The sequence below is a fragment of the Gymnodraco acuticeps genome, unplaced genomic scaffold, assembly GCF_902827175.1.
Source record: "Gymnodraco acuticeps unplaced genomic scaffold, fGymAcu1.1, whole genome shotgun sequence".
Lineage (NCBI taxonomy): Eukaryota > Metazoa > Chordata > Actinopteri > Perciformes > Bathydraconidae > Gymnodraco > Gymnodraco acuticeps.
The window spans coordinates 5,546,140-5,559,511 of record NW_022990295.1 but is presented as its reverse complement, the minus strand read 5'-3'; the positions used below and the strand labels follow the sequence as shown (position 1 = coordinate 5,559,511).

The window sequence follows — 13,372 nt, the reverse complement described above, 5'->3', positions numbered from 1 at the left end:
ACCAACAAGGCATCTGCAAAATATTTTGCATCATCATCAGAAAATCCATTTCCTGTTGGAAAAAATAGAAATGTGCTAAACAAGTATAGAAATCACAAATAATAATCTTGAAACGTTTTTCTTTTTTAACTGAATTTAGTGATCTAAATGTACAGTGATATCAACTGTATAAAATATTGTATTTAACCTATTATTTTTTATTTCCACACTACCTGAAAGTTTCATAGATTTGATTGAAATGTTGTCCAGCAACACTTTAGCCATATAATCAGCTCCTTCAGACTGCAGATAGTTGTTGGACAAATCCTGTAAGCAAAACAGATGATGGTACAATATGCTGCACAGATGTAAGGGAGAAAAGCCTCCTGAAAAGCACTTGTGCCCTCCAGTGGTTACTCTGACATACCAGGTGCTGCAATGTGAAATTAGCCCTCAGCATCTCCACAAGGTATTTGGCTCCTTCAGCTTGAATATGATTGTCTGCCAGTTCGAGAGTATCGATATTCATATCAGCCTAAATACAAAGATAATATTAGAGATGTTCTATTTTAAAAAGTCACATTCAATAGCATGCCCTTTTAACTTACCACTAGAGCGATAGCAAGTGCCTTGCACCCCAAAGGTCCTAGCCCATGATGATTGAGGGTCATGGTTGTGGAGTCAAGGTTTTGTATAAAATAGGAGACTGGAACTACACCCACCAGCCTGCAGGCCTCGAGGTACACTTCAGAAATAGAAGTCTTATTGTTGCTCTCTTCTTTTTCTGGAAATGAGTGAGTACCACATGGGCCGTTGGTTACAAATACGGTATTTAAGTTGTGTTTCACAGCGACACTTTGTCAAAACAAGCGTTCTATTTTCATTGTTTTCATTAATGTTTTTTATCACAGATTATGAGTTGACCTAACAACTTTACATGAGCAGCAAAATAGCTAATACTATATTTACTCCAACAATTAATCCAAAAATGTATATAATTGACTCACCGTCTGACTCTAAGTCTGTGTCAAACTCATCCTCCGTGTCCTGCTGTTCAGTTGGTGATGGACAATCATTCTCTTTTAAGCAGAGGGACTCAAAAGAGAGCATTGACATTGCTATGCTGTCAAAGCCTATATCCAGATTAAATCAATTTTCAGACTCAAAGGGAATACAGTCCTCTGGTTATTGTTTCTCAATTTGTTCATGTGTGTTCTGTATGGGCTTGCACTGTGAAATGAAATAGGCCTGTGCTTTCCCGAGGGTAACTCTACCTCTCAGGTAACAGCTCATGTGTAGTGACATCAACAATTTATGCCTTGGTGTGGTAAGCATGCTGTGTTTTTTTTAGCATCTCTAAGCAAAACTGTAGGTATGATGATACAGTATGACACTTTGTGAAATGGTATTGTTCAAAGTAAAATGGTATTTTATAAGATGCTGTACATTCTTACATCAGCTGTACATTCTAACGTTTTATTTTATTTAGTTTATACAAAATGATGTGCAAAAGGATGCTATTTCAAACTGTGTTGAATTACATTTATTTAGAATAATTGTAAGAATAACACATTTTGTAATATACTGTATAGTCCAGGAATTCAGTGCAATATAGACAAGGAATATGAAAGAGCAGAAAATCAGAGGTAATAGTAAAATAAAAGATAAGGATAACAAACATGATGTTAACCCTAATTTTCACAGGTTTAATAGTGAATAGTTTCTCGCTGACCATTTGTAACACTACCTCATCACCACCAACTTCACAGCGCGCATGCGCAGACCTCACAACATAAACATGATTGGCAGCATATTGTACTATGCGCTCTACCCGCTGTCACGGTACATGACAAGTCGCCGTCTACACGCAGGTAAATAAAATAGCACATTGCAAAGGTCTCGGTGTAGGACATTGTCCTTCTCACCACGTGCATTGGGTTACATATTTTGTAGAAGCTATCGGCTAACGTTAGGTTGTGGCTCGCTGCTCACTGGGCAATGTATCAAACATTTGTCCGCGTGACTGAGCGTGAGGGTGATTTAAAATAAAACTTGGTGTCACACTTTTCTTGTGCTCCCACAGTATGAGCTAATATTTCCTTATTTATGATATCGTTAACTTAATGCACATTATGTTTTTGCTATTCCGCTCATTTAGCTCACGTTTTTTTTAGAACTTTCCCAACGTGATGCATGACGTCACGACGTTGCCATGTGGGACTGTTTTGCTTTTGTATTCAATGAGGCTCCTTTTTTGTGCCTTCCTTGTGCCTTCCTTGTGTCACATTTAACCCTTCTGTTGTGTTCGAAAGCTGTTCTATTTCGTATATGGCTTCGCCCTCTATGTCGGGCAGGCAGGAAGTGGAACGTGAGCATATATATATACACACACACAGGCCCGGACTGGCCATCGGGAGGACCGGGAGGTTTCCCGATGGCCTGGCCTGTTAAGTGGCCTGCTGGCCTGAGGATTATTTTTGTAATGTAGCCTATGTATAGTGAACGCAACGCTGCGCAAATGGGGGTCTTGCCTCACAGAGGGTGACTGGCTGTCTACATGATGTGGCCCGCCGACATGGCCACTTTCATACAGATCATACACTAAAGCCCTCGATTGGTCTCTGTGTGTCATTCAAGCTCGGGAGCGAGCGAGAGAGCGCGCGCACCGGTTACTGTATTGTTGCTGTTAGCATCTGGTGCTAGCTAGCTGCGCTAACCGATATAAGGAGCTGTTTCAACAACAAGGTGGAGGAGAGTCCTCTCCAGTCAGACTGAGAGACTGATAACTACAGCTCAGGTGAGGTAAAGGACTCTCTTGAGTGTTTAGATAGTTAACTTTGTCTAAGTTATCTCTGTGGGTCTCAAACGGTTTGGTCTCCATTTATGTAAACACATATTTCCATTTGAGGGGGGAGTGAGATTAGTTAAATAATATGCATGAATAATTTAAAAAAAAACGTTAACTAGGTGAAAAAAGGTAAGATAAACTTTTAAAACTTGTTGAGAGCTAAAACTAGTCTTTGCTGCTGCCTCAAAGAGGAGCAGGGGGAGAGGGGGGAGACAGGAGAGGCTGATTCAGGAGCACAGACACACACAACTATAAATGACCAAAAACAAATAAATAAACAAGTTCAAATGTTTTTAAATATTGGATATGGTATGTTATTGGTTATGGCCATATTCTTATGATTATTTAAATGTACAGTTCTGTTTCATATGGGTGTTTCCATAGATCTAGTCTCTTTATTTCCCCCTCAAAATGCACCAGATTGATGCATTTAACTCCAACATTTAACACTGGGTAACAATCTTACCGGGGGAGAATGCCCCCGGACCCCCTAGAGGATTTGAGGTCCACCCCCACTTAAAATATGTGCACATGGATAGGTTCCTAAATAGATTTGCACTTTTTTTTTAAATAGTGACCCATGTCCATATGTTTATTTTTGGGTAGTAGATTTAAACTATAGGGCTATCACTATGGGCAGCAACGCTGTAAATATTGACAAATAAATCCAGCAAAATGGCACAAAAACAATGGTAGTGGCCTGGCTGGGTGTATAACTCCCGGCCTGATTTATTGTCCCAGTCCGGCCCTGCACACACACAAACTCATTTAGCAGACCCTATCCCTCCGTAGTCGTTCAAGTAGGAGGGTAAATGCCAGCGTTCTCCTCCGGTTTACAGGCACTGTGTAAATTATATATATATATATAGAATAATTATGATGATTTTACCACTAAAATACAGCAACACATCTTTGATTCATGTCGTTTATAACTGGGATATTACAATTATGATTAACTTTGTCTGTACAAAGTAGTCTGTCCAGGAAATATGCTCAAATCAACTGAAACTGCGAGCCGGTAGGCAAGACACTCCGCTTCTGAAATGCTTCTGAAACGCGCCCGGTAGGGTATGACGCCGGAGGAAGCCGTGTCACTACCCGATCTGCAGCTCTGCCCGATCTGCAGTGCGCATGTGCGAGATGGTCCGCCATATTGGACAACGCCGGACGGCAACCCAAATAGGACAACATTGACACAGTGGCTTTTGGCAAAGCTAAAAAGGAAAACTCGAGAGAGATGAGTTATTGTTATTACAACGTGACTTCACTATTATTTAACAACTCTTTTTATTGGGTTCTTTCTTTTATTTGGGGTTAAGTACATTGTCAGAATAAGTGAGAAATGAATTTAACTTCTGTTAGACAGCTATCATACTGAATACATATTTACTGTGAATGTGTGCAAAAACGTATGGCATATAGGCTAGCTGTCTAGCTGATAACCGCGGCGCAGCCGTTACGCGACGCAGACGGACCCGGTGGAAACTAGGGGTTCGGCTATCGCTATTGGGTAATCCCCCTGCGCACCCGCGCAGCACTGAAACACTTGTAGTCCACGCCCACCCGCAAGGTGGGCCCCACCCTCGGGCTCCCTTCCGGTATAAATTGGAAGGAGGCCCGACAATCTGCTCCCTCTTTTCTTCAGCACACCGTTACTGAAGCACAAGAGACACTTCAATTGCAGAGTAAACATGAGTAACAATTGTGTGAGAGATTGTCCCTCATGTGGCTCTGGGTTCATAATGAGTTATGACCAGCACAGATAAAAGCAGTATGCGAATCCTGCCTGGGGTCAGAGCACGCGTACGCGGCTCTAAACCAGCAGGTAGCATGCACACACTGCGCCCGTCTCCCCTCGGGCGACAGGAAGCGGAGAGCGGACGCTCTTGCTGCTGTGGCCGAGGAGGACGATTGGCCCGTCCAGGCTTATGAGCCCGCGGACGGGGCCTCGTGTCCCTGGGGCCGAGTGCCGGGCAGGAGTCCGACAACTCCTGCCCCGCCTCCCTCCACGGTTCACCGTTCGGTTCTCCCCTCCCTCCTCTCCCCCGGACGGGGGAGACAGAGTCGGAGCAGGGTGCCAGCTTGGCGGCCGAACAGGCTTTCCCCCTCTCCGTCACCACAGCGCGGCGGCGAATAACATTGCGCTGCTCTCCAACTCGGTGGTGACACTGGTAGAGCGGTCCACCACCGAGGCGGCCAGCACGGCGCTCATTCTGTGCGCGTCCGTTGCTGTCTCCCAGGCGAGGATATCCGCGTGGGTGACACAGATCCAGCGCCACCTCTGGCTGAAGCAGGCGTCTGTTACGGAGACGGCCAGAAAAGTGCTACTGGACACTCCAATCAGCCCGGACGAGCTGTTCGGACCCCAGTTCCACACCATGGTGGAGTCCATGAAGACGGCCGCGGAACGGAAAAGGCGGACGGCATTCGCCAGCATGTACAGCTGGCTCCAGCCTGCTGAGCGCCCACAGCAGCACCAACGCCCGCAGCAGCCGCGGCGTCCACGCCGGTCACAGGAGGCCGCAAGCGGAGAGACGCCCACAGCAACCGCCTCAGCGTCAGACAGAGTCGCCCTTTGGCGGCTGCAGGGGCTCCGTCCCACGTCTCCGCTCCCCCGCCACCCCAGAGACAGGGTCTCCCGGCGGCGAGTCAAAGGGGAGTGAGGCTCCCCCGCTCCTGGTCTGCTCCGCGAGAGCCTCCGAGGAAGCAGAGCCGCTAATTAAGCCGGCTGCCACTAATCTGTTGATTAAGTAGACAGCAGGGCTCACTGCAGAAGCCTGCCGGTTTTAACCTCGGTTAATAACCTGCAGAGCTCGCGGCATTCCTCTGTCCGAGATACGCCTCGTACACACGGTCATAATAAACCCATGAGCGCCGTTATAACGCCTCATGTGGGCAGCATTGCACACACCTCCATCCATCCCCTGAGCGTGTACGCGCCTCATGATGAGAGTCGGAGGGAGACGCAGCGTGTGGAGGCCCCCCGCGCAGACCTTTCGGTCCAAGCACACCTTGGGTTGCCACTACACAGAGGAGGGATGAGAGTGTGGTTTTCTCTGGACGACCTGCTAATTGCTGGCTCGCCCCAGCGAGGAAGTCGCTTTACAGACGGTACATCTTGTATCGCATCTGTCAAAGCCTGGGTTTCATAATACATTGGAAGAAGAGCTGTCCTCTTCCCTCTCAGACAATCGTTTATCTGATAGTGGAATTAAACTCAGCCAGCATGAGAGCGCGGCTCTCGCGGCAGCGAGTGGAGGAACTGACAGCTCTCCTCCGGCGTGTCACAGCCCTCTCCGTGACGCAGCTGCTCGGCGTTGGCGTCAGCTGGTCACGTGATGATCCCCCTGGGTCTCTTCCAACAGGGGGACACTCCAGAGGTGGTTCATTCGCTGCAAAAGCCTGCTGTTTTTAACCTATTTGTTTATAAACTGCAGAGCTCGCGGCATTCCTCTGTCCCAGATATGCCTCCTACACACGGTCATAATAAATCCACGAGCACCGTTATAACGCCTCGTGTGGACAGCATGCACACACCTCTCATCCCCTGGGCGTGTATGCGCCTCATGATGAGAGACGGAGTGAAATGCAGCGTGTGGAAACTCCCTCGCAGCCCTTTTGCCTCACGGGCAGCGGCGGCGATGGCGTGGCTCGTCACCATGACGACCATTACGGCACATCACAGAGAAGCCTCTCCCCCCAGCAGTTCCATGGGATACAAGAAACACTCCTGTCATCCCAGGAACAGTGTCTTGCGCGGTTTTTACCCCTGCTGTTTTTCTAAATCTCGGACAAGAACGGGGGAGTCGCCCCGTTGCTGTACAATCAAACGTGTTGATTTGCACAGACAACAGGCCACGGCTATGGAAGCAGCCTACCTCCATCGCCAGGGAGGAGTACGATCTGTGCAGCTTCTGAACGCAGCCGCGTATGACCTCAGTGGGATTTGGCTTTGGTGTTACGCGCACTAAGCAAAGCCCCATTTGAACCTTTAGACCAGGTTCCCCTTAAACTGTTGTCAGCCAAAGTAGTATTACTTTTGGCTCTGGCTCTATCAGCGAAAAGGGTGAGTGATTTGTCTGCTCTCCCTGTGGCTCCGTCATGCCTCCGGATCCAAGGAGATGGCAGTTCAGCTGTTTTACGCCCTAACCCGGCTTTTATGCCAAAGGTCATCACAAGCTCTTTTAGAGTCGAGAGTGATCACCTTAGATGGCTTCTTTCCCCCTCCTCACAGGTCGGAGGAAGAAGCCGCGTCTCATCTCTTCTGTCCGGTGCGCGCGCTGTCCTGCTAGTGGCGCGCACGGCTGCCTTGCGCCATTCTCAGCGCCTGTTTGTGCACTATAGAGAGCGCTCGATCGGGCAGCCTCTGTCTGCACAACGGCTGTCACACTGGCTGTGTGAAGCTGTGTCACAGGCATATGTCTCCTCTGGGGTGGATCCCCCGGAGAACATCAATGCGCACTCCACCTGAGGAATGTCCTCCTCCATGGCTTTGCACGGAGGAATGTCAGTGGAAGATATTTGCACTGCTGCATCTTGGTCTTCCCCCTGTTCATGTATTCAATTGTAATTGAGGGATGTCTCCCATTCCTCTCTGACACACCCTGTACGGAGTGTCTTGTCAGAGTGAGTGAGGTCAGGGATCCAGCTGTGCGCCTCTCTCCTGCCTCTCGGCACGCGGAGAGTGGCCCTTTTTCCCCTCTTATGAGAAGGATGTTTCCTTTTTTTCCTCTGACACATTTTGTACGGAGTGTCTGGTCAGAGTGAGTGACGTCAGGGATCCAGCCGTGCGCTCTCCTTCCTGTCTGCACGCAGAGAGCTGCTGTTCCCCCTCTTTTTGTCACTGGGCAAAGTATGACCTTTGTCTCTACTTTTTCACAGCGGCAGGTATGTATTGTTCCCAGCCTTCGTCCCCTCATGGAGAATATTCATGTTATGCTATATTCCAGGGACGGCGATGGCGCAATAGGCATGGGTTATTATCTGAGCAGGTGTGTCTGTGCTTCTAGTACCGGGCGGACCCAGTGGGGCGCAGACTACATCATGCTTCGCCCTTAACCCAATAGCGATAGCCTTAGAGGGCGAAGCCATATACAAAATAGAACTGAAGTTACCTACTGTAACTCCAGCTTCTATGAGTATTGGCGCAGCCCTCTAAGTGCTGGGCCCCACTGGCCACGAATAGCTGAAGAAAAGTTATTTTGTATGGGAGCAGATTGTCGGGCTTCCTTCCTATTTATACCGGAAGGAAGCCCGAGGGTGGGGCCCACCTTGCGGGTGGGCGTGGACTACAAGTGTTTCAGTGATGCGCGGGTGCGCAGGGGGATTACCCAATAGCGATAGCCTTAGAGGGCTTCGCCAATACTCATAGAAGCTGGAGTTACAGTAGGTAACTTCAGTTACCGTTCATGGGGTTCGCGGGTACATTTTGACCCATGATTTATCTCAGTCCAAAACACACCAAAAAAAAGATTATCATCCAATATTGTTTTAACTACATCAAAACTAAGTTATTATGCATTCATAACCTTACAATCCTGTTGTAATTTAATGTTATGGCCCAAAACACATTACACCACATATTGTGCATGTGTGAGTTCAGGTGCAAGTGTTAGTGTACATATTCTTTGAGAAAGGTCGAGTTCCCGTGGGGGGAGGGGGGGAGCGGGGCAGAGGGATGGGAGACCAGGTGCATGTTGCGGAAAAGTATTGTTACAGTGGATGAAGGGAGTGGGGCTGGGGTGTCTAAAGTCAAAGATGAATCTTGATTGGTCCAAATTTGACCCCGAGTCATCCAAAACAATTCTTCCGGGTCTTCAAGACCCGAACACCAAATGATACACTTTTTGTTTTAGAGACCTTCAGACTTGGCAAAAATGGTCAAAATCAGTTTTGTAGTGTTTATATAGCTGTTGTGAAGGATATCATGAAGCCTTGTTCCGATAAAAAAAAAACTAGAGCGTAGTTATTATATAATTTTAACTTGAAACAGGTCACGGGAGACCCGAACACAACATAAGGGTTAACACTGCTTATCATTATTTTAGGGCAAAATCAATGACACAAGCTAAATATCTCAGTATGTTTCAGCTTAATATAAATGTACCAGCGTTCTCTAACACAGAGCTTGTCCTACAGGGGCCTCCAAGAAGGCTTTCCCTCCTTCTATGGATAATGATAAGGCATTGTGTGATGGTGGGGCCGTCACAACCAGAACCCTGTCCCAAATTAACAAGCTGGACCAGTGGCTCAGCCAAGGCAGTGGGACGAAAGGGGAAATGGAAGAAAGGATGAAAGAACCAAGCCCAGAACAGGAATACGACACATTGCAGCTGATGGTTGTCCTGCATGAAACTACAAAGAAGGAGGCTGATTCAAAGATGAGTGAGGGGGAATCTGCAGTGAAAGCAGAAGAAGCAGAGACGAGAAATGGACAGCTACAAGACACAGTGGAAACTCCTGAACAAGGGGACGGGGAAATAACTGATCACCATGAGGTGTTCAATACGAAGCAAAACACAGAGGATGGGAGTATTTCTCCAACTGAGGATCTTAATCAAGGGCTAGCTCCTGGCTCACAATTAGCATGCCTGCTAACAGAGGACAGCACGCAAGAAAGCCCAAGTCCTGAGTCAGTTACTCGAGCTGAGCCAAGAGTACAAGAAACAACTGGTTCAGTACAAGTACAACGTTTGGAAAAGCCAATGCCTCCAGCTGAAACTCCGGCTGAAGTTACTGAGTGCTGGGATGAATATTTGGCTTCAGTTGCTGAAGGTGGAGAAAGCAGTTCGGAGCTGATATTTTCCTCCCTTCTCTCAAATACTCAACCCCAACTTAAAGTCAGTGGGCAGCATGAAACTCAAGCAGGTTGGCACTTCCCGGCAGGACGTGGCTTGGCAGAGGAATTGCAGTGCCCACTGTGGCAATTTCCCGCAGCAAGCTACTATCCTCCAATAGATTCAACAGTGGGATTTGAAGGTGATAATCTGATTTCTCTTTTAGGTGAAAGATTAATATTTGTCGATTGTAATATCTCCACTGCAGTGAGATTTGCCTGTAAGATAAGATAAGATGTACTTTATTAATCCCAATTTGCTTATTTTTGTTGTTGCAGCATCATAAAACAAAACAAGGCATTGCACATAATAACAAATGAAAAGAGTTTAAATAAACAATTCGAAAATATAAACATCTCAAAATAGAAATAGGATTAAACCAGCATTAGAGAGTAAGAAAAATATACAGATGACCGTGAAGATAACAAATCTATTAACTGTCTGACAAATTAAATACAATAAAATAAATAAATAAAAACACTGTACTCTCCTTGTATGTGTTTGTTTTCTACCCAGTAACATGGAGAGTATGGGAGAAGGTGGATGAGAGTGCCACTGCAGCAGAGCCCCTTCCATTCACAAACGCCTCGATGGACTTCACTGTAATGTCCTACAACATCCTTGCTGATGACCTGCTGCAGGCCAACCAGGAGCTGTACACACACTGCCCTCTGGAGGTGCTCGACTGGAGCTACCGCTGCAGCCTACTCCTGGAGGAAATCCAGAAATGGGAACCAGATGTGAGTCAAGTGCCGACTGATTAAAATCAGTTGCTCATAGTTGCAAGATAGATACATTTAATGGTCATTTTGAGGGGTCCATTAATGAGTTATGTGTGTTCTCGGTAGATTCTGTGTCTCCAAGAAGTTCAGGAGAACCATTACCATCAACAACTGTATCCAGCTCTGTCTCAGATGGGTAAATCATCTTAGAAAATATGTTGGAACAATCCTTTTGGATGATGTTATCACAAAGACATTACATATACTGTCTCCTCATGTTCCAGGCTACACCTGTGTGTACAAGCGCCGTACAGGGACAAAGAGAGACGGCTGCGCTACATGCTACCGTAGCAGTTGCTTTTCTGAGGTGTCCGTCGCCACGCTGGAGTTCTTCAGGCCCGAGACTGAGCTGCTGGACCGGCACAATGTGGGCATTATTGTGTTGCTTCGGCCAGTGGTAATGAATGGGTCTGTGGTCAAGGCAAAGGGCCCACCGCTCTGCGTGGCCAACACCCACCTGCTGTTCAACCCTAGGAGGGGTGATGTGAAGCTGGCTCAGCTGGCCATAATGCTGGCAGAAATCGGCAGCGTGATCAAGTCCTGTAATGCAAAAGGTGAACACTGTAACCTCATCTTGTGTGGAGACTTTAACTCCATCCCTTCAATGCCTCTGTACCAGCTGATCACCACCGGAGAGCTCTACTTCCAGGGTCTACCCGCATGGATGGTGAGTAGAGCGGCAACGAATAGTTGTATAATAGATTACAGTGTTTCCAAGGAATGGAGGATGATTTGCTGTTTCTAATGACACATGACCAAACACACTAGGTTCATTCCCATGCAAAGCCAGCAGTGTTTGTCTTTTATTTCACAACCCAAACTTTTGTTTTAACATTGAAAAGGGCTACCCAATTCATTTAAATTTGTTTTAATGTTGTTGTTGAGATTCTGCCGCTTTTGATTGAAAATGGCTTCCATATTATGTCGTGAATGCCAAACCAATCAAAAGCATTGTATTGCTACATTAGAAAAGTAGGTCAGATTTCTTAAAAAGAAAACGTATTCCACCTATTTTATTATCTATTCTATATGAATATAATAAAAACATATATAGATTTAATCCCAATATTCACATACATACTGTAGAAGGGGGACTAAAATACCTACTCGCTCAGTGTAGTGATACAATACTGCGTTGATTTGAAGTCACATGACATTGAAGCTATTGGAGACAAATCTAGACTTTCTATAAAAAACAGCAACATATTCATATATCATAAAAAAGCACTAAATAGTTATATTTGGTTTCAGGTTAGTGCCATGATGCTTATAGGACTTACCTCTAACCACCATTTATGTATTCCCCGTGTCCAACAGATATCAGGTCAAGAGGACCTGTCCCACAGAGCCTATGGTCACAGACTGTGCGTCCCCCTGTGGCCCAGCTCTCTGGGAATCACTGACAGATGCCAGCATACTACTGCATACAAGGAGGAATCAAAGAGCAGGAGCCAGAAATCAGGTCAGTGTTTGAAGTGACTGCAGGTTTTTGTTATGTACCCTTTTTGTAATCTCTATCCATGGAGTAGGTTTCGGTCTTTTGTGTTTAATTTCCTCTTTTTCCTCACTTCCTATCCTGTCTTTGTTCTTCTCATGTAGGAAAAGGTCAGTACAGCCATGATTTTATGCGCCAGCTGCGCTTCTGTCCGACTGCATGTATCCGTCCTCTGGACCTACAGCTGATCCCAGGAGTGACTGACATCACTCCAGGTACGGGATTGCAATACAAAAACCACAACATCACTTCTTACTGAAATGGTTTCAATATCTGGGTCAATATCTTCTTTATTTTCATGCACAGATGCTTCAAGCGTAAATCAGCCTGATAAAAGGTCAGTTTACCCAACGTTTTTTGTCATATTGCCATTTCTTTATGCATACAATATACTATATGGGAGAGGATGCCAATTCAGTGTCAAAGCATACAACTGAGCGACTCTAAATAAAAAGCAACTAAAATCAATAAATAGGTAAATTAAATTCTTTATTTATCTCAGTTCATTTTGCATGTCGCCTTTTTACATATTAAAATAGGTTATGTACAAAACAAGATAGGCCAAAAGGTAGAGCAAGCTTAATTGGCTGTAACTGAGATGTGATTTGAGTCATGTTTTGTGACAGTTTCAGCCACACTATCAGCCACCGGTTAGACCTGGAGTCGGTCTACCAACACGTCCTTCCAGGATCTGGCAATCCAGAAGTCACAACCCTGCACTCTGAAGGCGGATCTACAGTCGACTACATCTTCTACAGCCGGAGACGCTCGGCAACCTGGGATCCAAGCGGTATGGGGACACGACACAGAGGACACTGTTGCAGATTTGAATCAATTTTTGTAGATCACTTATTAGTTTGTGGTGTCTTTCTTTTTTTTCTCAGCCGGTGCCTTTGCTATTAGGGGTCTGAAGCTGATTGGTTCTCTCTCCCTTCTATCTGAGGACGTCTTATGGTCAATGAAGGGCTTGCCCAATGACATATTTCCCTCCGACCATCTCAGTCTTCTGGCCAGATTCCAGCTGGACCTGAATGCTGTGTAATAGAAGAAAATGGGTGAACTTCAGAGTTTGAGTGTATTTCCCTTCACAATGGTTCAGATCTTGCCTTGTACACATCTGAGTTTTGTTTTTTGTTCAGATGAACACCAACCCTTGTGGTTCCCTTATGGCATCAAATGAAGTCTTCTTACTGAGAAGAAGAGAATATTTTTGTTTAAAAGAGCCAGAAAATAAAATGGAGGCCAAAAGTCAGTCTTGTTATACAATTATACAGAAATAGGAAAAATCGTATTATTTATGCTGTAAAAAAAAGTGATTGCTTTAATAATATTGTTATAATAATACACTGACCTGTTCTGTTGCTTTTTCATTGATTTTAAATCTAATGTTCTAAAAGCTGTTTCTGATTATGAGTGAGTGCTATTTGTTCAG

The 13,372-nt window shown here is 45.7% G+C and overlaps 2 protein-coding genes across 7 annotated transcripts in view; one reads left to right on the top strand and one right to left on the bottom strand.

Moving 5' to 3' along the window:
• LOC117549860 (leucine-rich repeat-containing protein 74A) overlaps positions 1–1,095 on the bottom strand; it is a 3,691-nt gene extending 2,596 nt beyond the window's left edge. The window contains exons 1-5 of the mRNA XM_034221959.1: positions 987–1,095; positions 588–763; positions 407–514; positions 213–306; positions 3–52 (exon numbers count right to left, since the gene is read on the bottom strand). Of these exons, the coding sequence (XP_034077850.1) occupies positions 3–52; positions 213–306; positions 407–514; positions 588–763; positions 987–1,095 (537 nt within the window). The remainder of the gene's footprint in view (positions 1–2; positions 53–212; positions 307–406; positions 515–587; positions 764–986) is intronic.
• angel1 (angel homolog 1 (Drosophila)) overlaps positions 1–13,372 on the top strand; it is a 26,611-nt gene extending 13,239 nt beyond the window's left edge. Inside the window, exons 1-10 of one of the 6 annotated variants that reach the window (XM_034222393.1) lie at positions 1,762–1,850; positions 8,966–9,805; positions 10,180–10,403; positions 10,512–10,581; positions 10,670–11,112; positions 11,763–11,907; positions 12,045–12,155; positions 12,247–12,277; positions 12,567–12,730; positions 12,825–13,372. In XM_034222393.1, coding sequence (XP_034078284.1) covers positions 1,778–1,850; positions 8,966–9,805; positions 10,180–10,403; positions 10,512–10,581; positions 10,670–11,112; positions 11,763–11,907; positions 12,045–12,155; positions 12,247–12,277; positions 12,567–12,730; positions 12,825–12,982 — 2,259 coding nt within the window. In that variant the 5' untranslated portion in view covers positions 1,762–1,777 and the 3' untranslated portion in view covers positions 12,983–13,372. Of the gene's footprint in view, positions 1–1,761; positions 1,851–2,246; positions 2,348–2,759; positions 2,777–8,965; positions 9,806–10,179; positions 10,404–10,511; positions 10,582–10,669; positions 11,113–11,762; positions 11,908–12,044; positions 12,156–12,246; positions 12,278–12,566; positions 12,731–12,824 lie in introns of those variants that run through there. The other 5 variants (XM_034222394.1, XM_034222395.1, XM_034222396.1 and 2 more) reach the window with 5 other exon arrangements.